Genomic DNA, 26187 nt, shown 5'->3' with positions numbered 1-26187 from the left:
CCAGACGCCAGGCGGAGCAGCCACTAGATTGCCAATTTTAAAGTCTTAGGTATGACCCGGCCGGGGTTCGAACCCACGACCTCCCGATCATGGGGCGGACGCCTTACCACTAGGCCAACCGTGCCGGTCATTAAGGGAGTGAATCCAAGATACTTGACCGAGAAGAAAGGATAGCTTTAAACAAAAAAGATAAGGGATGTAACTCTGTTATGACCGCTCCTGAAGCAAAAAGCATTATTATCGCCTGTACGCAATACCAGGATTAGGATATATCTAGAGAGAAAAAACATGTTTTCAGCATTAGTCTCTGATATTTTGGGTGTACTTGTTCTTTTCATTAATAGTAAATTCAAAAATGTATTATGCAACGTTTAAAATTATTCTTGATTTAAAGCAGACACTTTCCCTTAAAAAATAATAAGGAAAAAGAGACAAGCAAGAAAGCAAGAAAACCTTACGTCAGCTTTTTAGTAACTTTACACCGATTTTGTCCTTGACACAGAATTTAACCCTTTTGTGTCAGAATGGTATTTGTGTCAGAATGGTATTTGTGTCAGAATGGTATTTGTGTCAGAATGGTATTTAAGTTTGCGATCCTGGCCAGTTCACTTTGCTGAGTCACCTGTCCCCGGCACGAGTGTCTAAATAAGTTCAGGTACACCAGTTTTGAATCTTTCAATTACACTATAGTAAGACAAGCTGAAATTTATTTATCATATATTTTCCCCCTTTCTTTCAGGGTAACCAACAGTGTGTCACATGAACTTGATAGAAGTCAGTGACCTGTGACATGCTTGTCTTTTCGCAATGTTGTTGAAAACTGACAGAAACTTAATGAGCCCATTTAAAGAAGGTTGATGTGGAACAAAAGAAATCATCCAAACATTTCTAATAGGAATAACAAAAAAGGGGGGAAAAACTCTAGCATATTTTGAGAACTAGCCGACATTCTACTTCTAGTCTACAGCAGAAGACCCCGTTAACATCAACAAAACATTCCAAACATATCACGAGTTTGAATATATATATATAACTTCATAAAGCCGCCAATCCCACAAATGCAATACGAAAGCTTGCTTTTAAAGGTCAGAAATGAAGACAGAATTTGCGTGCGTCGGTTGACAGAAAAAAATGATTAGAAATCGAGCGGCAACACTCACCTGCTTTTGATTCTCAACAAGCACATTTATGGAACACAAGTTAAAAACGAGGAGCGCCCTGAGGAGTTGAGAAGTTCGCTTGCTTTTATATGCTTCTTGTGCGTTGTTAAAACTGAGGTCAAGTTCTGGATGAATTCGCGGTGTTGGTTCGTTGATCACAATTTTATCATCAAGGTCTTTGAAGGACGCACCACTTCCATGAGAGGACGGCTGAGTCGACATACAGGCTGTTGTGTGAAGGCATTGTCGGAGAATGTTTCTGTGAGCGAAAGATGCCTTGAACAGACGAAAGAGATGTTGTTGTCGACCCAGAGCCGCCATTGCATCACCACCAGAGATCGTCTGCCACGGTAATAAGGGGCGCTAACTGCGTTTGAACGTTGTGAGCGGAGCTGGTCAGTCCGTCAGTCAAGAACACAAACGAACAAACAATGGGAGAAAAAAAACTTGGCCACTGTCGATTTTAAGTTACAAGCTTGTCTACTTATCCAACTTTCAACCCGCCAAGTACTTAACAGACGTTCTGGACCTAATCAACCGTAAATCACACGGTTTGTTGTAATGTTTGGCACGGTCTACCGGCTTTGGGGGTGTGTCTGTTCCGCGCGTTTCTATTGGTCCTAGCGTTGACGTCACACCTAATGCCCACTTACAGGTGCTTGTTGTGAAACAGTGATCGAGCGGGAGAAGCTTCTCAGTAGGGGTGTTTGCGTCCCGCGATAAAAGTAACAACCAAGTCAAGTCAAGTATTTTATTGTTTTGGGCCCAGAGGGCTTTGAAACAAAGATATAACTTTAACAAAAAAAAGGTAACAAATCAGACAGTTAATATATCTATATATATATATACGACTTGTGTCTGTGTGTCTGTGTGTTTGTGTATTTGTGTAATCGCCATGCACGGCCAAAGTTCTCGATGGATCTGCTTCAATTTTGGTGGGCTTATTCAGAGAGACCCCGGACACAACCTCATCGATGAGATATTTCAACACGTGCTCTCAGCGCGCAGCGCTGAACCGATTTTGGTTCCACCTCAGCTATTTTGGTTCCACCTCAGCTACCCGGGCCCCCATACCGACACACCATAGCCGCTACACCACATCACAACGCCAAAGTTCTCGGTGGATCTTTTTCAAATTTGGACACCGTATTCAGCTACACCCCGGACACAATATCATCGATGAGATATTTCAACACGTGCTCTCAGCGCGCAGCGCTGAACTGATTTTGGTTTTTGTGTTCATTTCACCATTATAAGTAACTCTTCCTTATCTTCTCCAGTGTTTGGCGTTTATCTCCCTTCCTTCGTGTGGCTTTCCCGTTCAGTTGTAAGTTACTATTACTATTTTTAGAATGTCACTGCGCTGTCCACTGCGCTGTCCACAACGCTTCCCTTGCACCCGTAAGTTGTTCTTACTGTCAAAGTGAAAAGGTCGAATCAATTTATAGCCACGCGAAAAATACACTCTCACCTATCTCTATATATTTATAGATACACATATGCATATATATATACGGCTTCTCTGTGTGTGTGTGTATTTGTGTGTGTGTGTGGGCAAAAACCTGTGTATTGTAGAGTTCTGTTTGTGATGTGGTCTAGCGGCTTTTGTCTGTCTGTATGTTCTGGCATGTGAGAAGCCACAGCAGATAATATAGGGCTAAGAAATAAGCTCTAAAATTCTCAATCCCGTTTGACAGGACTTCGCCTTCAAAGGTGATTGTGGTGAACCGCTACGCTGTCTGTCTCTGTCTCGCGCCGTTCACCCCAAATTCCCGTTTCTGAGGTTCTATTGTTAGAATGTCACTGCGTTGTCCAGAACGCTTCCCTTGCACCCGTAAGTTGTTCTTACTGTCAAAGTGAAAAGGTCGAATCAATTTATAGCCACGCGAAAAATACACTCTCACCTATCTCTATATATTTATAGATATAGATATAGATATTTAAATATACGGCTTCTCTGTGTGTGTGTTTCTGTGTGTGTGTGTGGGCAAAAACCTGTGGATTGTAGAGTTCTGTTTGTGATGGGGTCTAGCGGCTTTTGTCTGAACAGGAAATAAAGCAGCAGATGAGGGAGGAGCAGGAGAAGGCAGAGCTTGAGCTAGCCGACGCTGCACTAGATAAGCTAAAAACAGGAGAGCAATATGCAAATTTAAATGAACAACAAAGAGGCCTTCAAGGTTTCATCGAGCAGTGCCTCGGCTTCATGGTTAAGGCCAGACAGATGCAGAGTCCTCTCGACCTGATCGACTCCCTCTCAGCTACATACACACAACTCTCCAACACCAAGGTTGAACGCTTCATTCCGGGCGGCGCCACTCTGGCGCTGGGCGCCCTTGCTGGTGCCAAGCAGTTGTCCGTGACGGATATGAAAGCTGTCAAAACCACTTTTTAACCTATTTTAAATCTGCCCTTTAACTTACCTTCTTTGTGCGTGTTAAAATGGCTGAACAAGGTGAAAGCGGTCACGGATTTATCATATTACAGTGGAACTGTCGCTCTATCAACTCTAACTTCTCTCAGCTATATAATTATATATCAAATCACTCTGCTGACATATTAGTTATCCAGTCAATCAAGAGAAAACGCTCCCTACTGCCTTCTATAGATGGTTTTGACTTCCCTCCCATAGTAGAGCAAAAGGGCTCAGGGCAACTCATTCAAACAGCTATTTATCTAAAGTCTTCCTTAAATTACAAACCCTTTGCACCTCTCATCCCTAGTTCAGAAAATCTCAGTACATGTGCTGTTGAAATCGAAATAAAAGGATCCAAAAACCTCAACATAGTTAACATATATTACCCCCACGGGTGTAATAAAAAAGGAACTACCGACTGGCTAAAATCCCTGGATCATGGCAGGGCACACTGGTGCGTGATGGGTGATTTTAATAATCACCACCCTCTGTGGGACTCTGCTAACCCTAGATACAAACATGCCAATAGCAACCTTGCTGACGTCATTTTGGAAACTGACTTTTGTATACTAAACGATGGCTCGGCAACCAGACTTCCAGACAGAGCTGACCATTCCCCGTCAGCAATCGATCTCTCCCTTTGCTCAAATGCCATAGTCACTGACATCGACTGGAACGTTTTCCCGGACGCCCTCGGCTCCGATCACTTACCCATTGTTCTTACCTTCCGCCACTTCGCCCCTAATCGCAATAACTCGGAGGTCAGAAAAAAGTACAATTACAAACAGGCAAATTGGGACAGCTTCCGTGCGGAGCTCGAGGGTGTCAGGGAGGAAACTCTCCTTACGGATGACATCGAAGCCTCTTACAATAACATACGTCAATGTATACTCACTGCTGCCAATAATCACATTCCGCTTAAATCAGTAAATCCTAACTGTAAGGCCAAAAGGAATGAGTGGTGGAATGCAGACTGTGATGAAGCCTTGGCAAACAAGCGATATCACATTAGGACATATCTCAGGCACTGCTCAGACGCTAACTTCACGAATATGAAGTCAGCTGAAATACAATTTAACCAGATCACCGCTGAGGCTAAACTTCAAAACTGGGAAAACTTTGTCCACAAAGAAACTAAAGATTACAAAGACTGTGGCAAAATCTGGAAGAAAATCCGCAGATTTAAATGTAGATACAGAACTAAAGAAAAGCCACTACTATCGGGTGATAAAATGACCACAACTGACTCTGAAAAGGCAAACCTATTAGCAGATACCTTTGCCAAAAATAGTCAATCAAAATCCCTAGATACTGAACGACTCAATTATAGGTTAGATCAGGAGAAGGGTTTCACATACCCCCCAGATGACAACCAGTTGCCTATAAACTGCATGTTTAAGGCAAAAGAAGTCCAAAACGCCATCTCTTCTGTGAAAGACCCAAAAAAATCCACAGGTTTAGACCCAATATCATATCACATGATAAAACATCTACCACCTAACTTTGTTAAGTTGCTCACTCAGTTTTTCAACCTATGCTGGTTAAAGGATACTATCCCCGCAGCGTGGTCAGACTCACAAGTAGTAGCAGTATTGAAGAGCGGAAAACCGGGCAATCTACCTGGCAGTTACCGCCCCATATCACTAACCCCCCACCTCAGCAAGATCTTTGAGCGTGTGGTGAACCAGAGGCTGGAGTTCCACCTCAATAAACACAATATCATTCCTACATGCCAGGCAGGTTTTAGGCAAGGTCGTTCGTGTGCGGACCACATTGTGCACGTCACTGAAAAAATCAAAAAGACCTTGGCACATAGTAATAATTCTCTTCTTGGAACCTTCTTTGATATTAAATCTGCGTACGACAGCGTCTGGCATGCTCGTCTACTCCTAAAACTCGGCAGAATCGGTGTCTCTGGCCACATGTACCAATTCATCAAAAACTTCATCAGCAATCGCAAGATGTCTGTCCGGGTGGGCTCTTCGGTGTCCGAAACCCATGCGCTGGACATGGGGGTTCCCCAGGGCAGTATCATCGCGCCAAACTTATTCAGCATCATGCTCTATGACATTACTTCTGTTAAGGTTGACGGTGCCAGTGTACTTCTGTATGCGGACGACCTCGCCTTAATAGACACTAATAGACCACGCCATAACAGAGTTACCAACACTGTTGACTTATCTTCTTACCAAACTAAAATCGACAACCTCTGTCAATATATGTACACCAACGGCTTCCAACTAGCCTCAAATAAAACAGTCTTTCTTGTTGTCTCCCGTAGACAACTGTACAGGAACTGCAGTATAAAGATAGGTTGTGATATTATCAAACCGAGCTCAGAAGTTAAGTTCCTCGGCGTTATCATCGATACCCGACTTAACTGGACCAGTCATATCGAACATCTGATCAATAAGGCCAACAAGGATCTTTATATCATACGCTACCTGGCGTCCCAATCCTGGGCCAGAGGACGTAAGTGTGTCACAGAGGTAGTGCGGGCATTAATTCGCTCCCGCCTCCTTTACGGGTGCGAAGCTTATTTCGCGACGCGCCCGGCGCTCATGAAAAAACTGGCTATTATAGAGTGCAGGGCGCTCAAAATAGCTCTGGGACTCTCCCAACAAGCGAGTAAGAGTCGAGTCTACAGCGAGTGTGGGTGGCTGCCCCTTGTGGATGAGATAAAACTCCGTTCAGCTCAGTATGCTGTCAGAGCCCACGCGGTAGAGAACTCTGCCTGCGAGGTCCTGACTGACTTTTTTCCTCAGCACCAAAATTATGAGGCCAACACCAAACATAGCACTCAACTCTTGGCCAAAACGCTACCCTTATCCGACACAGTAAACCGCATTCTAGCCGATAGCGGGGTGAAGGTCAGTGAGCTGGCCAGGGTCCCCCCGCCCTCCTACCCGCCTTGGCTTGAGGAAACCCCTACTATCATATACGACAGTGAAGATAATACTACCAAAAAAGATAACCCCGTCTACCTAGCTACTGTTACAAAAGAAACCCTAAACTACAAATTCTCGGAGCATTTAAAAGTCTTTACTGACGGATCCAAATTTGCAGACGGCAGCGTTGGCTGCGCCTTTGTGATCCCAGATCTCAAAATCTCAAGGAAATATACTCTTAATAAAGACATCTCCATATTCTCAGCCGAGCTATTTGCCTTGCTCATGGCATGCACTTTTATAAATGACCTCCCAGTCACACCGCGTGCGGTAGTTTTCTGCTCTGACTCGCGCTCTTCATTACAAGCTCTGCATCGAAACACATCAAATCGGGCAGAGCTACAAAGAGAAATCCTCTTTATATGTCACCAGTTAATCTCATCCGGCACATCCGTATCATTTCTCTGGGTCCCCTCTCACGTAGGGGTCCGGGGAAATGAACTGGCGGATGTCGCTGCCAAAGAAGCGGCAGAATCTAGCCCCGCTAACACTAACATCGGCTACTCAGTAACCGAGTTCTACAGTAAAATCCGTAAACTCATTCGAAGTCAGTACGTAACATCTCTGTCCTATCAACCCATTGATATGAACGATCTACACCCCGATCTCCCAACAAACCTCCTCACTATCTTCAGACGCCTCCGTGCCGGCGGCTGCCGCTTCCATATCTTTAACAAGTCCTGCCATTGTGGAGAACCCTATTCATTTCAACACATTTTCGCTCCATGCGCTACAAATAGAATTCCCTTTAAAACCTTATATGACCATATGCAGCTCCATGGTCTGAGTCCCCAGGATTATCTGCGCAGTAGCAGTTCTCTAGGCTGGTCACACAGCTTGCTGCTGTGCCGACTGGTCAGGGACTCGGACATGGGGCTGTGGGTATAACTAAGCCCAGATTATCACATCAGCGTGTTTCAGTTTGAGGTCGAGTGGCTCCCGCCATCCCTCCTGATTCCAGCGACTACCTTCTAGACAACATATCCTCACCCAAGGCCCATTAGTCGCCAAACTGTACATATTGTTTTTATTACCACGGCCTTCGTGGCTTACATCTTAATCCTTTTATTTGTAAAAAGTTTTGAGATTTATTGTTCGTGTTCCTCTTACTTGCTCATCTATTTGGTTTTATTGGTGATCCTGAAAGGTTCCACTTTTTAACTCGATTTGAAATAAAATAAAAATAATATTACAAGCCCGTTATTCAAGATATAGAATACAGACTTATAATTCTTACCAAGAAACATCTTAACTACTTTTCATTTTAACAAATTCCACAGAGCATTATCAACTCAACCCCACCCCCTGCCCTCCTCTCCTTATTTTTTGTTTCTTTCTTTCCTCTTTTTGAAAGCGGACAAACACTCAAGTCCTTAATGGCTCAAAACCGTAGGACTTTTAATATTAATTTTAACTGTCTGTATGTTCTGGCATTTGAGAAGCCACAACAGATAATATAGGGCTAAGAAATAAGCTCTAAAATTCTCAATCCCGTTTGACAGGACTTCGCCTGCAGAGGTGATTGTGATGAACCGCCACGCTGTCTGTCTCTGTCTCGCGATTCACCCCGGCGAAGCCGGGTATTCCTCTAGTATATATATATATATATGTATACAAATTGAGCGGACAAATACCGAAGGCAGCAGTGGCGTCTATGTCAGCATGTGAATGTATGAATGTGTGTTTATGATATAACTGAAAATTAGACATTAACACTTGAAAATTAGCAATTAGCACGTGAAAATGAGTAATTCTTAATGAAAACAAAAAGCACTGTAAACGTAAGTTACGCGTGATTGTTCTGAAAAGTGACTATTACATGCATGATTGTTCTGAAAGTCTACTATTTATTTCATCGTAAACATGTAAGCCCTCATACGTGATTGTTCTGAAAGCTTACTAATTTACATGATTGTTCTGAAACCGTACTAAAGGTAAACTTGCTTCACCCGTGAAATGTTGTCAGATATGGAACAATATGTATACTAGTAGTAGTACCCCAGCCTAACGAAGTTGGAGGGGGGTATACTGGATTCACTTTGTCCATCTGTCTGTGTGTATGTCTGTATGTATATGGAACAATATTTTGATACAATGATACTAAATCTTTAGTGATATTGATATTTATACCCCAGCCCAATGAAGTTGGAGGGGGTATACTGGATTCACTTTGTCCGTCTGTCTGTGTGTATGTCTGTATGTAAATGGAACAATATTTTGATACAATGATACTAAATCTTAAGTGAAATTGATATTTATACCCCCGCCCAATGAATACAAACTCAACAAGTAATACGTTTCATACATTGAACATGTCTTCTTTATTGTTCTCAACTCAAAATTCAAACTAGATGTCCAAAGACAAAAATTATTTATAATCTTCAAAAATGTAATGATTCTTCTTGAGTATTCCCAACTCAAAATTCTAATTACAGGTTTAAAGGGACACATAGAAACTTTTGATTTTCCCTCTTTGCCATGCTTAGGTGGCTAGGTCACCAAAATGGATCGAAAGGCATGGCAAAGAGGGAAAATGGAAGCTAATTTTTGCCCCTTTAAAGACGAAAGGCACAACAAATAATTTTCACAAATGAAACTTTTAATTTTTTTTATGAACTAAAAATTCAAGTGGAGAGGGGATGAGAGACGTGAGGAGATGGCCGGGGTTGCAAGATGGGTGGGGAGTCTGGGCTATAAAGTTCTTGCACGCGAGACAATATACTTCTTTTTGTGTGTGTGTGTGGGGGGTATTTTGTTTATCAACTCTCTCTCTCTCTCTCTCTCTCTCTCTCTCTCTCTCTCTCTCCCTCTCTATTCTCTCTCTCACTCTCTCTCTCTCCGCTCTCTCTCACACACTCTCTCTCCATCAAGATGACTCTCTCTCTCTCTCTCCTCTCTCTCTCTCCGCTCTCTCTCTCACACACTCTCTCTCTCCTCTCTCTCTGTGAATATTTTTGTCATCCTAAATATTGGGGGGGGGGCAGCAGCTGCCCCCCCCCCAGTTTCCGACGCCAGTGCACTGAGTACATACGCACACACACACCACACATACACACACATGAAAGCTAAATTTATTAGCACATCTCTGTTTTCAGTGACACTTGGGTTTTTTATTTCACAGCAACCACCAGAATTTTGTATATGAATTATTCAAATGGTTTGATAAAGTGTCAGTTGATATGAACAAACACCCGGCCCTACACCTAAAAAAAAAGGGAGTGGAGAGACGGATCAACTCAAACACACACCTGAAGCTGTCGCGCACACAGAAGACGGATCAACTCAAACACACTTCGTTGGGCAGGGGTATACATATTGTTCCATATCTGACTACATTTCACGGGTTTGTTTGTTTGTTTATTTGTTGCTTAACGTCCAGCCGACTACGCAGAGCCATATAAGGACGAGGAAGGGGGGGATGAAGGGGGCCACTTGTCAAGCGATTCCTGTTTACAAATGCACTAACCCATTACTTGTGTCTCAGCAGGCTTTAGTAAAACTAAATTAATACCTACTGGAAGATTACCAGTTTCCAGTATGTTAAAATAGGCTTAACCTATCTACTGCTGGACTTACATCAGAACACTAACAGATTAAACTATACATGAATCGCGAGACAAGCGGCAAGAGAAGAGATTTTTGGAAAAAATACAGGTGAATGAGCAAGAAGGCAGAAAAAAGAAAAGAATTCATGAAGAAAAAGAGAGCATGACAGGAAAGAGGAACCAAAAATCTACCTAACAGCAAACTAGAAAGCTCCTGCGGTTCCAAAAACAGGAGGGGCCTTTAATTTCATAACCGCAGTGCCCCACTGCGGGAATTTCACGGGTGAAGCAAGTTTACCTTTAGTAGAGTTTCAGAACAATCATGTAAATTAGTAAGCTTTCAGAACAATCACGTATGAGGGCTTACATGATTACGATGAAATAAATAGTAGACTTTCAGAACAATCATGTAATAGTCACTTTTCAGAACAATCACGCGTAACAAACGTACTCACGTTAGAAGACGAACACGGCGACGTTTCGACCTATGGGTTTTCTTCAGACACGAAAAGACTAGTAGGGGAGGGTGGGGCAGGTAGGGTCAAAAAAATCCTTTTTCACTCTCATTCAAAGATTAACCAGTGAAAACATTTCAAACAACTTTTTAAGAAAACTTTAATCCTTTTGCAATACAATAATTCAACATTCGAAAATAAATCGTTCTAATCATGAGAGATAAACGATAAATAAAAAGGTCACCAAAAATACCCAACCTGCCCCACCACGGGGCAGGTTGGGTACCCCTGTGGGGAAGGTTGGGTCAACTTGAGAAAAACAGCTATTATCCTGCCAAAATAAAGGTAAATTAATAAATTGACTAGCTGAACGATACCACAATTAACCCGTGTATATAATTGAGATATGAAAACAACCAACCAAACAAAGAAGAACAAGAAAATTGCCAGTAGTAACAACTTACCAAAAACAAACACGAAGCAAAAAATAATATTAAAAAACATCAATGAAAAATAACATAACTTCGCATGTCTGTGCGTGTTGTTATTAAAAACATAACTGAAATAAGAGGTCAGGGTTGAATACAAATGGTGCCGTTGCTGTTGCAATAAACAAAACCTGTCATTCTGTAACACAAACAATATTTATAACTCATACACATGAAATACACGCACCCATCAACACACAATCGCGCGCGTACATACAAACAAATTCACCTATGATTCATATTTCATGCAATAACAAATTTATCCTACATACGTGAGAGAGACACTCGTGAGATAATAATCGTTCAAATCACACGTGTGTATATCATGTAAATGAGGTCATGTCAAGCAAGTCTGGCAGGGACCTGTTTTTCCACTGCTTACAGGGCTGAATATTGGCGGTCGCCCGATCGCCCCCGGCGGGTTCAAATCGCGTCGGGCGGGTTCGAAATTCTGCTGAAATCGCCCCGTGCGGGTTCAAATTTCGCTGAAGCACAAAGTCGTCTGTCACTTCTCTACTGCCCACTCATCCCCCCCCCCCACTTTGAGAAGGACTCAGGACTACCACCAATCAAGGCCAGACACAGTGGCTAGACAGCTACCCCTCTCCGCCTCACTTGACCGTGTCACCACCCCTCCAATGCCACGAGCCGCTGGCGATTGCATCAGCAGTCAAAATAGCTACTACCCCCCCTCCCTCCTCCCTCTTTGCGCTATTCACTTCAACCCCTCTCTTATCTTATTCTGCGCTGACCAATCCTTCAGAGACTTTCCTCTCATATAAAAACTCGGTCATTGACCCCGGGTAAGAAGGTCAGTGTCTGGACAGGCAGCTGTGTTCAGATTGCAAGTACCGATCATTGACCCAGGTCTCAAGGCCAACCAGCTTTTACAATGCCTCGACTGCAGGACATTTTCAGTTAAATACACGAAAGTAAAATATGTAGGATAAACAGAATACTACATGGCTTTCGCTCGCAGTTCAATATTAAATTAAAAAAACTCGTGTAAATCTGGTACGACACAGCAAGCCATGTAGTATTCTCTATATGTAAAGAAGGGGCAGGTTGGGTAATGACGGGGCAGGTCGAGTCACTGACCCAACCTGCCCATACCCTACCTGCCCCGCACAGGGTGCACAAAGAAATCGGTCTGTTACGTTTCGATTCAATTTAAATACGAATTTAAACAGCACAATTCACTTCTAAAATGAATCAGGTGTGTATACTAAAGATATCATCCATGAGCACCCTGTTAATCCACGTATAGAACAAAAAGTATGAGAGTCAAAAAAGTCACTTACTGTCAAATTTCATGGTGAAACCACCGGATCCATACTTGCACATCACTACCATTCAAACAAATTGGCGATAGGGACGCACTGGGACATTCAAAAACATAGATCGGAAACGAAACGGGAATATCTTTTCAATTGTGAGAGTTATTCAAGGTGACCCAACCTGCCCCTGACCCTACCTGCCCCACCGTCCCCTACACACAAAAAAGAAGAAGAACTTGAAGACTTTTCTTTTACTTTATTTGGTGTTTAACGTCGTTTTCAACCACGAAGGTTATATCGCGACGGGGAAAGGGGGGAGATGGGATAGAGCTACTTGTCAATTGTTTTTTGTTCACAAAAGCACTAATCAAACATTTGCTCCAAGGGCTTGCAACGTAGTACAATATATTACCTTACTGGGAGAATGCAAGTTTCCAGTACAAAGGACTTAACATTTCTTACATACTGCTTGACAAAAATTGACTATATCAGTTCTATACAAGAAACACTTAAAGCCATATGTACTCGATGACTATACACGCTAATTGCTTTACCAACAGCTGGAGACATGCTAAATTAAGTTCCCTGCAAAATATTGTGGTCTAGGACCCCTTCAATGTTGAGATATGTTAATTTTCATTTTGATCTGGATCGTCCTATTAATAGATTTGCCAACAGAGGTAGCGTTGACGCAAGGGAAATAACTCCGCGTCTTTGTTTACATCCAAAGTTTTTGAGACTCTAAAACAAGCTGTAATGCATGTATATGGTCCGCGCATGGCGACATATCGTCATTACATGGTCTTATGGTGCGTTTGACATCGATTATGGGCAAACTACACTTTGTAAACACGGGAGCGCGTACATATGCCTTTAACAAGGGTAAAAAGAGAAACAGAATCCGTTAGTCGCCTCTTGCAACATGCTGGGGAGCATCGGGTAAATTCTTCCCCCTAACCCGCGGGGGGACTTGAAGACGATAGAGCACAGGGGCGGATCACATCAAGTTTAGGGGGGGGGGGGGGGTCAATTTCTGTCAGTACGGTAGGTATAGGTCCACTCCTTCTTTGCGACGCGTTTTTAGCGACAAAATCGGCATTTCCAACTCGCCATTTCTTCAAATCCACTCGGACTAGAACAACGAAATCTATATATCTTGTAATACAATCTCTGAGCCTTCCGACTGTGGTATAAATTTTAATCTGCGATGCGGCTTTGGTCAGATCTGACGGTTTAAGTCAACCACGAAAATAGATCTAAAACGCGCGTGGTTAAGCTTTTCAATGGCGTTTTTGAAGCCTGCAAATGTTGTGTTTACAAATCGCTTCGGGGGTACCCTACATGGAACAAAATAAATGCAAGAAAGACTCAAATATTGCCCTTTTTCATTCAAGTGTAGATTAGAGAGTATCATATACATGCAGTACTAGATGATTACCCGCTTCGCCGGGTACCGGCTTCGCCGGGAAGAAGTAGAGCCGAATTGCCGGGTGCGAAGGAAAGGAGATAAACGCGCAAAACACTGGAGACCTAAAAATAGTAACGTGCAGTGACCTTCTAAAAATAGTAACATAGTAACGGGAATATGGATTGACGCCACACGGAGGAAGGGAGATAATCGCGGCTGAAAACACTGGAGAAGATAAGGAAGAGTTACTGGTAGTGGATCCCGACAACAAAAACCAAAAAAATCGGTTCAGCGCGTGAGAGCATTGTGTTGAAATATCTCATCGATGAGGTTGTGTCCGGGGTGTAGCTGAATACGGTGTCCAAATTAGAAAAAGATCCACCGAGAACTTTGGCCGTGCATCGCGAACAGACAGACAGACAGACAGACAGACAGACACTAGTCGTATATATATATAGAAGACTAGAGGAATACCCGGCTTCGCCGGGGTGAATCGCGAGACAGAGACAGACAGCGTGGCGGTTCACCACAATCACCTTTGAAGGCGAAGTCCTGTCAAACGGGTTTGAGAATTTTAGAGCTTATTTCTTAGCCCTATATTATCTGTTGTGGCTTCTCAAATGCCAGAACATACAGACAGACAAAAAGCGCTAGACCCCATCACAAACAGAACTCTACATTCCACAGGTTTTTGCCCACACACACACACAAACACACACACACACAGAGAAGCCGTATATATATATATGTATATCTATATCTATAAATATATAGAGATAGGTGACAGTGTATTTTTCGCGTGGCTATAAATTGATTCGACCTTTTCACTTTGACAGTAAGAACAACTTACGGGTGCAAGGGAAGCGTTCTGGACAGCGCAGTGACATTCTAAAAATAGTAACTTAGAAACGGGAATATGGATTGAAGCCACACGAAGGAAGGGAGATAAACGGAAAACACTGGAGAAGATAAGGAAGAGTTACTTGTAATGGTGAAATGAACACAAAAACCAAAATCGGTTCAGCGCTGCGCGCTGAGAGCACGTGTTGAAATATCTCATCGATGATATTGTTGCCGGGGTGTAGCTGAATACGGTGTCCAAATTTGAAAAAGATCCACCGAGAACTTTGGCGTTGTGATGTGGTCTAGCGGCTTTGGTGTGTCGGTATGGGGGCCCGGGTAGCTGAGGTGGAACCAAAATCGGTTCAGCGCTGCGCGCTGAGAGCACGTGTTGAAATATCGACCAGGTTGTGTCCTGTCCCGGGTGTACCTGAATATGCCCACCAAATTTGAAGCAGATCCATCGAGAACTTTGGCCGTGCATCGCGAACACTCACACACACACACACACACACACACACACACACACACTAGTCGTATATATATATAGAAGATGCCCTCGGTCAGAATAAAGACCAGGCCTTACTCTTTCGAATGATGTATGATTTGGCACTGTACACAAGGTTTAAGAACTGCCTCCGAAGTGATTTTTCAACACACCCGTCGAGAAGGACAACCTATTTTGGACGTAAAAAGCGCCCAAAAAGCGGTAGATTTCGAATCTTTGTCCAGTACAGCTCAGCAATGCCATTGATTTAAAACCTCAAAGAAATCTTTTCTGAAAACTCGCTTCTTGATGTTTCAGAGTGCAATAAGAACCCAGATGTTTGCTTCGTTCTTTGTTGTGACGAAAATACAAAACCAAGTAGCCTATCTGCAGTGACAGTGTGACGTCTTTTTCGTCGCATGGGTCCTCGATGGCTCACATTCGGATCAATGTGGGTGCAGCTATGACTGGATCTAAACCGACCTGCGTGTGTTTGGCCGGGTCGATGTTTATTTGGCACACGTCTTCGTATAGGCCTACGCATAGACCAACAAGAGGCGAAGCCTTCAAGGCTCACGTAAGAAATCGACAAACAGTAACACAAACTCAATCACTCCGTCACACACACACACACACACACACAGTAAGCATAGGTGACACTGTGCAAGAAAGCGAGACACTAGATCTAGATCTGTCTGTCTGCATGTAGCCTACTTACAGGGACACGACTGTCAACTAGTCTCGGCCCGCTCAAAATAACAATGACCGAGACTTTCAGTCTTCGCGTGACGTCTAACCCTCTTACGCCATAATGTGACGTCTTCAAATGACGAAATGTTAAAGTTTCTACCACAGACATACACACGCACGCACACACACACACGCACACACACACACACACACACACACACACACACACGCACGCACAGACAGACAAAGTTAGCATCGCATAGGCTACACTTACGTGAGCCAAAAATGGTCAATGGCCTACGTGACTTTGCTTTTGACTTTGAGCAAATCGAGATTGGTTTGGGTTGTAAATCACACAGGCACGCACGCACGCACGCACGCACGCACGCACGCACGCACTGACACACACACACAGACACAGACACACACACACACACACACACACAGGGGCGGCACTCTTACCGTAACGGTATATTTGAACGTTTGCATCATATATTTGGAATCTCGGACATGCTACATTCCGCTTCTTAGTATCATCATACTGCATAGAAGAGCTTTTACTGCAACAATACATTGAGAACAGTCAATACAAGTCGCGTAAGGCGAAAATACAACATGTAGTCAAGCTGTCGAACTCACAGAATGAAATTGAACGCACTGCAATTTTTCAGCAAGACCGTATGTACTCGTAGCATCGTCAGTCCACCGCTCGTGGCAAAGGCAGTGAAAATGACAAAAAGAGCGGGGTAGTAGTTGCGCTGAGAAGGATAGCACGCTTTTCTGTACCTCTCTTCGTTTTAACTTTCTGAGCGTGTTTTTAATCCAAACATATCATATCTATATGTTTTTGGAATCAGGAACCGACAAGGAATAAGATGAAAGTGTTTTGAAATTGATTTCGAAAATTTAATTTTGATCATAATTTTTATATTTTTAATTTTTAGAGCTTGTTTTTAATCCGAATACTGTGTACTCTACAGTCTCTGGCTCATCTGCTTGCGTGTACACACCAAGGGGGATAAGGCACTAGCAGGTCTTCACATAAGTTAAAAATTATCCATCCTTAACCCACCTGGAATTCAAACCCACGTCCTTCCCAATAGGAGGCCAATGTTTTATCCACTAGGACAGAGACCCCTCTCGGGTTGAACTCAATCTGAATTAGAATATTGTTGATAATCATTCACTTCTATTCCTTTAACCTATTATCTGACTGACTGTAACAGTGGGTCAGATGACAAAAAACGCCTAGACTAGTATGTCTAGGTTCAAGACTACTATTATTACAAGGTATAGTCACGCTGACGTCATATGGTATTGTTAAATAACTTTAAAACCCTCTTATGCTGACTGACACTTTGTTTTTAATAGGCTGTGTGTTTGAAAAATCACAAACATTTTAAATTGGTTAACACATATGGGTAGAATTGAAAGAAAATAAGCCATTTTTAATGTTCATAAATGAAATGGTTAAGCTGACCTTTTTGGCTGAGTGCCGTTGAAGTTGCTTCCCTGTTTGGAACTATTTTCAAGGGAAATAACTCAGTCTCCTGCAGCTTGTTGTTGTGAGAGAGGAATGCATTGGCAGCTTATTACAGATGCACACAGATCTTGTGTCAGCGCATGCAGGTAGCTGCATGATTCAGTCAGACAAAACACTTTGTGTCTACCTGAGGTTTGAACACATTTCAGGTTGTCTGAAGGAAATTTTTACCTTCACTGAATCATTTTTTTTTTTTTTTTTTTTTTTTTGGTCTTGAGACCTCAAAACTTGACAAGAGTAATGGTCAAGTAAAACAAATAGTATTCTGATGACCAACATAGTAACCCAGTGGTTACAAACGCTAACATTAGCAGCACACCTAATATTTGAAGCACATTTGAAAATCGTTGGCCAGGACCACAGAATACATATAGAACAGAAGCGGCAACGCCTCTTCGCAAGGGCGAAAAGTTGGTTCAAGGCCGTCACAGCGTCCGCCATGTTGATGTGTTGGGGCTGGGCCGCCATTGCGCGGGTCCGCTATTGCGCGGGGCCGCTTTTGCGCGGGGCCGCTATTGCGCGAATCTAACCCTGACCCTAACCCTAACCCTAAAGATTCGCGCAATAGCGGCCCCGCGCAATAGCGGCCCGCGCAATAGCTAGCGGGCCGACCCCGATGTGTTTGCAGCTGTCTCGGTCTAAGCCACTAACTACACTGAAAAGGTTATTTATAAGTTGACTTTAGGGGATGAAACCTTCCGGTTTTTGACTCACCTGAGTAATTGGTGAGTATTACGAATCCTATGTGTCCGGTTGTATGTCCACCCGGGCAGCCGGCCAAGCCAGGCGGCCGGGTCCCCCGTGGACAAAAAAACTTACCTTGAGGTATCTCGGAGGTTTTTCAAGCTAGACCTCTGAAACTTTGTACACTGTCCAAGTTTGATGATCTTACAAAGTGATCCCAGTTTGGTTGACCCTCGTCAAGTATTGAGGTCACAGCGGGGTCATGTTCGTTTCATAAACTGAACTTAACGTTGAGGTTATCTCGGAGGTTTTTCAAGCTAGACCCCCTGAAACTTTGTACACTGTCAGAGTTTGATGATCTTACAAAGTGACCCCAGTTTGGTTGCCCCTCGTCACATATTGGGGTCACAGCGGGGTTTGTTTGTTTGTTTGTTTAACACCAAGCCGACCACGAAGGGCCATATCAGGGCGGTGCTGCTTTGACATTTAACGTGCGCCACACACAAGACAGAAGTCGCAGCACAGGCTTCATGTCTCACCCAGTCACATTATTCTGACACCGGACCAACCAGTCCTAACACTAACCCCATAATGCCAGACGCCAGACGGAGCAGCCACTAGATTGCCAATTTTAAAAAGCTTAGGTATGACCGGGCCGGGGTTCGAACCCACGACCTCCCGATCACGGGGCGGACGCCTTACCACCAGGCCAACCGTGCCGGTCTCACAGGTCATGTTCGTGTCACAAAAACTTAACGTTGAGGTTATCTCAGAGGTTTTTCAAGCTAGTCCTCTAAAACTTTGTATACTGTCAGAGTTTGATGATCTTACAAAGTTGGGTTGACCCTCGTCAAATTTTGGGGTCACAGTGGGGTCATGTTCGTTTCATAAAAACTTAACGTTGAGGTTATCTCGGATGTTTTTGAATGTAGAGCTTTGATACTTTGCACATATCTAGGGATTGATAATCTACCGTATACCAACTTGACATAAGTTAGATTGACCCTCGTCAACTTTTGGGGTCAAAGGGGGTCATGTGCGATTCATAATAAGTCAACATTGACGTTATCTCGGGCGTTTGTGAAGCTAGAGCTTTGAAACTTTGAACACTTGAAGGGTTTGATAATGTTCCGATGTGAGCCTAGTTTGGTTGACCCCCGTCACATTGTGGGGTCACAATGGGGTCATCATTGTAAAAGCTTTACATTAAGGTTTTTCACACACACTGACACAAACACACACACACACACATACTGACACACACACTGACACACACACACACACACACACACATAATACACTCACCTGAAAACACTGATGAAATTGTCCAGCGAAGAAGAAGAAGTATGCGATTACATATTTAACTTTTTGTCCGTGTTAAGCTCAGCACCTCGCTTGTGCTTTTTCAAATTCTGGTTCCCGTCGCGATATAACCTTCGTGGTTGAAAACGACGTTAAACACCAAATAAAGAAAGAAAGAAATTCTGGTTGAAAAGCTTTACTTGGTGGACAATTCGGATGTTGCAGTAGGCCACAAGTAGAGCTTCCTTCAACTTCAGCCTGGTTATGGTCACATAATAATAATAATAATAATAATAATAATAATAATAATAATAATAATAATAATAATAATAAATAACTTTTCTATAGCGCGAGTCCCATCAATTGGCTTCAGGCGCTTTACAAATTCATTATAGAATAAACTAGCACAAATCAACAAGCATACAAAGCATACATTTAACTGAGACATAACACCAAGATCCCAAGCACTAAGCAAAACTTAGCGTACAATGTTAAAAGTACACACACACACACACACACACACACACACACACACACACACACGCACGCACGCACGCGCACAAAGATACCATTGACAAATAGACCATAAAGCACATGCAGGGTAGAGAGTTCCAAAACAGAATAGAGTTGTGGAGAGTCTACTCAGGCTAAGCAAAGGCTTTACGAAACAGGTATGTTTTGAGTTGTGTTTTGAAGGAGGAAAGGCTGCTGGAGTCACGGATAGAACTTGGAAGCGAGTTCCAGACGGTCGGAATCTGGTACCTAAAGGTTCTTTCACCAAAGGTCTTGGTCCTGGTTTTGGGGATGCGAAGGAGTTTTTCACATGCAAGAATGTCTGTGCTGATTTGCTTGAAGTTTGCCAAAATTGTCCTTCTGGGATTAGGATTTGGTAATCTGTTCTCAGTCTCCTTTCTGAAATGTGATTCAAATTCTTTGAAGAAGCCTAGAATGGGTTCCCTCACTCTAACCAAAGAGCCAAGCTTGTACTCTTTGAGGGATATCAGAGAAGGACTTTCTTCTTCTGAAGGGCTTGTAGTAAATTGTCCTTTACACCCCGAACAACCAATGTCTAGTTTGCCGACGTTCCTAACTACAGAACCAGCAATGTAGTGCACTATGTCTGACTCTATATCTGAAAGGACTGGAAGTTCGGCACTTTCAGTGGCTGAGAGTGAGACACTTATTTGTGCTGAACCGAGAGGAGATGGGCCTTCACTGGCAAAGCTTGTGCCTGTGTTGAGATCGATTCCGTGCTCTCCGTCAGGCTGACAGTTTGCTCCAGCACGGATGGTTTTGTCAAGCAGTTCCGAAGTTGAGAAAGAACAGGCCAGGCACCGCAATGCATTCACGTAAGATGTCAGCGAGGGATGGTCATTGAAGCCGTTGTATCCACGAATTTGACTATGGAGATTCTCCACATGGTCCTGGTTGCATTTCCGCAAGCACAAGTGGCTCAAAACCTTCTCATCTTGAATCAGCTTTGTGCTCAGCATCGCCAGGCTCTTCAATGCCAGCATCCAGCCAGCGTGACTCGGAATCTTTCTTTCCTTTCCATTGACCACAAACTTCCCACTTGCTACAAAGTTGAAAAAAGTGGCAAATCTCTCCTGATCAGCTTCAAACTGCCTACGTGTTACTGCTTTCTTTCCAGGCGGAGCACCCAGGGAGTGTGAGTCAACAAAATCCCACATGGCATTAACAGTCTCCACGAAGCAAGCCGTTTCTAATGCCTCAACTGGAAGCTTTTTCTTGGAGACATATAGTTTCAGGGCTGCAGCAACAGAATGCGAGAAGATCTGACATGCCAGCAGAACTTTCATCTTTTTACCTCTGGGCAGTGTAAAGTGGCTCTCTGTCAATCTTGGGACACAACACACAGGGTTTGAACTGTCAAGTGCAAATATCGCTCCATGTGGCTGTCATTTGTTTTCCATTTAAGGAGAAGATAATGTCTTTTGACATAAAGTTGTTTCTCAGGTTTTTGATCAAGTGTAGTGGATCTGGGATGACAAAGGATTGAACATCGTCATGTAATACATATATGGATTTTCGATATCGACGTTTCTGTCTTTGATCCATTTCCACTGGGAAGGCTCTTGGTCCATCACCGGGCGAGTTCGTCTTAAGCGTGTTTGAGTGTAATGCCCTAACCTCATCATTGGCCCACAGTCATCAATAGGATGGGGGATACTACCTGGTAGATAATGCCCTAACCTCATCAGTAGGCCCACAGTCATCAATAGGATGGGGGATACTACCTGGTAGATAATGCCCTAACCTCATCAGTAGGCCCACAGTCATCAATAGGATGGGGGATACTACCTGGTAGATAATGCCCTAACCTCATCAGTAGGCCCACAGTCAGAGCTGGCGTCAATAGGATGGGGGATACTACCTGGTAGATAATGCCCTAACCTCATCAGTAGGCCCACAATCGTCAATAGGATGGCGGATACTACCTGGTAGATAATGCCCTAACCTCATCAGTAGGCCCACAGTCAGCGCAGGCGTCAATAGGATGGGGGATACTACCTGGTAGATAATGCCCTAACCTCATCAGTAGGCCCACAATCGTCAATAGGATGGGGGATACTACCTGGTAGATAAAAAGCGCTGGCGCTGGACCCGAGTACTCTTCAGACTGGCTCGCTCCGCCAGTATGAAAGTTTTTGTCTTGTGCACGTGGATTCAAAAAAAAATTTTAATTTATTTTACACAATGAAAAAAATTATTAGAGTAAAATAAAACATTAAAACGTTCATAATAAACAATAGTAAACAAGAATTAAAAAAAAAGAAAAAAAAGAAAAATAGACCGCCCATGCCGGGAATCAAATTTTTTTAATTGTGTAAAATAAAAATAAAACATTTCTTAAATCCAAGTGATTTAAAATTTTTTTTTATTTATTTTACACAATTAAAAAAGATTATTAGGGTAAAATAAAACATTAAAATTTTGGATCACTTGGATTTAAAAATTATTAGAGTAAGATAAAACATTAAAATGTTCATAATAAACAATAGTAAACAAGAATTAAAAAAAAAAAAAAAAAAAAATTGACCGCCCATACCGAGAATCGAACCCGGATCACTTTGGCCATAGACGAATCGCTTTCCACCCGGATCACTTGGATTAAAAAAAAAAAATTAAAAAAAACCATTTTTTTTTTCACATTTAAAAAAATTATTAGAGTAAAATTAAACATTAAAACGTTCATAATAAACAATAGTAAACAAGAATTTAAAAAAAATAAAATAAAATAAAACAAGAAATTCCTACGAGGTAGGAAAAACAACCGCGTCAAAGGGAAATAACCTTCTCAGTTGGTGGCAGTGACTGAGTGAGAATGGTTATTTCCCTTTGACCATTAAGATGTCCCTCTCTAAGTCCTTGTATAATTTTAATCCACCAATAACTCCCTAACCGTGAGTTTGACTGGTCCCAATTTTTGTAAGGACCGTCTCAGGAATGTATAGAACCTGTTCACCAAGTTTGGTGACGATCGGTCCGTTCATTCTTGAGATCTATATGCGAACACAAACAAACAAACAAACAAACAAACACATCGAGCGAAACCTATACACACCCCTATACCGGGGGTGTAAAAATACACACCCATGCCGGGAATCGAACCCGGATCACTTTGGCCACCAAGCCACTAACTCTGACAATTTTCCCAGTGAACTCAAATGCCTAGGGTGCTAAAATTAGGTCGCCCAGCACGCGAAGTGCACACACACATACACACATACACACACACACACAAACACACACACACACACACACACACACACACATACAAACACACACACAAACAGTAACACTAACACATGTGCACAAAATGAACACACCTGTACACACACGCACCGCGCGCAAACGACAGATCCTGCAGCAGACGACAGATCTGCAGCAGACGACTCTCTCTCTTTCAGTCTCACCGAGACCAAAATAATCCCCACCCGCTGGTTGGCTTGGAAATCACGCTTTTCTCATCACTGGGTGACGTCTTTCGCTGTTCTATCAGCTCAATGGCTGGCTGTCGCTCCGATTGAATTCGTCCAACCGTCAAGAACTTTTGTGTTTTTTGGGGCATTTAGGTCCCAGGTAACATTATGAAGTTTTAATACGATCAATCGGACCTATTATCAAGTTAGTGTATCAACTTTTGAACGAACTGCGCCCAGTAGTTTCCCAGCAATAAGCTGTTAAGTCGAGACAGACAGACAGACACACACACAATTAAAGTCTGCTGGACCCTCCTACTGCGTACTCGGGGATAATGCCCTAACCTCATCAGTAGGCCCACAGTCAGCGCAGGCGTCAATAGGATGGGGAGTACACCCTGGTAGATAATGCCCTAACCTCATCAGTAGGCCCACAATCGTCAATAGGATGGGGGATACTACCTGGTAGATAATGCCCTAACCTCATCAGTAGGCCCACAGTCAGCGCAGGCGTCAATAGGATGGGGAGTACACCCTGGAAGATAATGCCCTAACCTCATCAGTAGGCCCACAGTCATCAATAGGATGGGGGATACTACCTGGTAGATAATGCCCTAACCTCATCACTAGGCCCACAGTCATCAATAGGATGGGGGATACTACCTGGTAGATAGTGCCCTAACCTCATCAGTAGGCCCACAATCGTCAATAGGATGGGGGATACTACCTGGTAGATAATGCCCTAACCTCATCAGTAGGCCCACAATCGTCAATAGGATGGGGGATACTACCTGGTAGATAATGCCCTAATCACATTACTTGATTCAGTCACTTGGCAATGAATATTGTCAAGTCTCAAAGAATAATATCACGATTTAGTGACATGAACCAGAAAGTTCACTCAGTGGGTAACCTTCAGATGTAAACACATCACTTAATCATTTGTCTTTGTCTCCCAAGTAACACTTCCCTTCAAACACAAGCACAACAATGTTTCCTTGAATCAAACACTCACTAATTATCACATCAAACCACCAGCAACCATCAGAGAATAACTTCTGATATTTTCTTACCAACCAAGATTTGTTGTCAGTCCAGTGTGCGTACCATCTATCAGAGCTCATAGCCCTAAAGATCTTTTTTTCTAAGGGAAGTTACTCTGTTATACCTACTCTCTGCTTATATTGGTGGTCTATTTCTGGTGCTGTCGGATTTCTGTAATCTGCCAAAACAGATCGATTGTTAATTTTCCACAATCAAGAATAACAAAACAAGCAAGGATATTATAATTTGATAATCATTCTGATATTATTATTACAAGACAAATTCTTTTGCGACTCGCACAATCTTGATGTAGAGACTGACGTTAACGCCTACTTGTCGGAATTTCCCCATAATTATATGTATGTCTGTCCCACCATAAAGTAGACATAACCAAGCTAAGAAAAGGTAACTCTTTTTTTTCTGAGACCATATGTGTGCTATCCAACTCTTGCTGAAGAGCTTCAAGTTATTTTTCTAAAGGGAAGTAACTCCGATTTTACTCGCATGTGAAGTCTACATTCCTCAAAATGTTAGTGGAACCATGTTTTGTTACTTGGCTGTTACAATTGTTATACCTTATAATCTGTGCAAAGCAATAGGCGACTTGCCCTATCGGCTAGCACAGCGAAGTCGCGCGATAAATCTGCAATACCCTGCTGGGTCTTGCGAGATCTGCCTCAAACTGTGAGAGGTTGCATTTCAGTGCAGACACTTCACCTTGAAAATTGTGAATTTGCACTGTGCAGCAGTGGGCTGCAGCAATGTTAGCCGCAAGAATAAATAACCCTAATAATCCTAAAGTTCGTCCGAAGTATCCAAGCATGGCCCGTACACAAAGGAAAGGCGATCAATTTTTTTTAACACAAGTCAGAGAACACCAGCGCTTGTGAAGCGATGGCTGAATTCTCTTCGACGTCAAAATGTATTTTTCTTTCTTTGAGGTATTTTTGCAACTTTGGTACTTGCAATCGCATGAAAATTCTGCTGTTTGGTAGCCATTGATCAGTGATTGTTCTGTATGGAAGGAACCATAACTCTTGAGAGCAAAAAATGTGCCCGCAGGGAAGTGAATCTTCCTTATCTTTCGTACCGGAGAGCTATCCAAGCGGGGTATTGTGCAAGTTGGCTATTCCATTCCCTTTACACTCTAGTATTGAATTGTGTCAGTTGTGTGTGTTTCCATTCCCTTTACACTCTAGTATTGAATTGTGTCAGTTGTGTGTGTTTCCATTCCCTTTACACTCTAGTATTGAATTGTGTCAGTTGTGTGTGTTTCCATTCCCTTTACACTCTAGTATTGAATTGTGTCAGTTGTGTGTGTTTCCATTCCCTTTACACTCTAGTATTGAATTGTGTCAGTTGTGTGTGTTTCCATTCCCTTTACACTCTAGTATTGAATTGTGTCAGTTGTGTGTGTTTCTGTGTCTGAGACACACACAGTGAGATATTTACTACATAGTGTGTAACTTCACACTCACCCAGGATTTTTACCAAATTACTTTCAATATCACCTGACAAATGTACTGTCAGGTCTCAAAAAAACCTCACATGACGGTATATATGTCATTGTAGAACGACATGTGACACAAGTAGTAAAATTTAGATTAAAAGTCCCACGGTGCCATTAACGACTTGAGTGTTTGTCCACTTTCAAAAAACAACAACAAAACATACGAAAAAAACAATTTTTCTTAAAATTAATATTAAAATCCTACGGTTTTAAGCCATTAAGGACTTGAGTGTTTGTCCGCTTTCAAAAATAAATAAATAAAAATAAAAATAAGGAGAGGAGGGCAGAGGGTGGGGTTGAGATGATAATGCTCTGTGGAATTCATTAAAATGAAAAGTAGTTCAGATGTTTCTTGGTAAGAATTATAAGTCTGTATTCTATATCTTGAATAACGGGTTTGTAAAATGATTTTTTATTCAAAACGAGTTAAAAGGTGGAACCTTTCAGGA

At 42.6% G+C, this 26187-nt stretch overlaps 1 protein-coding gene across 2 annotated transcripts in view; it reads right to left on the bottom strand.

Annotated features, from left to right (window-relative positions):
* Positions 1-1935, bottom strand: part of LOC138976870 (proline dehydrogenase 1, mitochondrial-like) — a 37209-nt gene extending 35274 nt beyond the window's left edge. Inside the window, exon 1 of one of the 2 annotated variants that reach the window (XM_070349755.1) lies at positions 1161-1935. In XM_070349755.1, coding sequence (XP_070205856.1) covers positions 1161-1481 — 321 coding nt within the window. In that variant the 5' untranslated portion in view covers positions 1482-1935. The remainder of the gene's footprint in view (positions 1-1160) is intronic. The other variant, XM_070349756.1, reaches the window with a different exon arrangement.
* Positions 1936-26187: the final 24252 nt, after the last annotated feature.

The sequence above is a fragment of the Littorina saxatilis genome, linkage group LG9, assembly GCF_037325665.1.
Source record: "Littorina saxatilis isolate snail1 linkage group LG9, US_GU_Lsax_2.0, whole genome shotgun sequence".
NCBI classification, from domain to species: Eukaryota; Metazoa; Mollusca; class Gastropoda; order Littorinimorpha; family Littorinidae; genus Littorina; species Littorina saxatilis.
The sequence above is the reverse complement of the archived record's forward strand: the minus strand, read 5'-3'. Positions and strand labels throughout refer to the sequence as shown.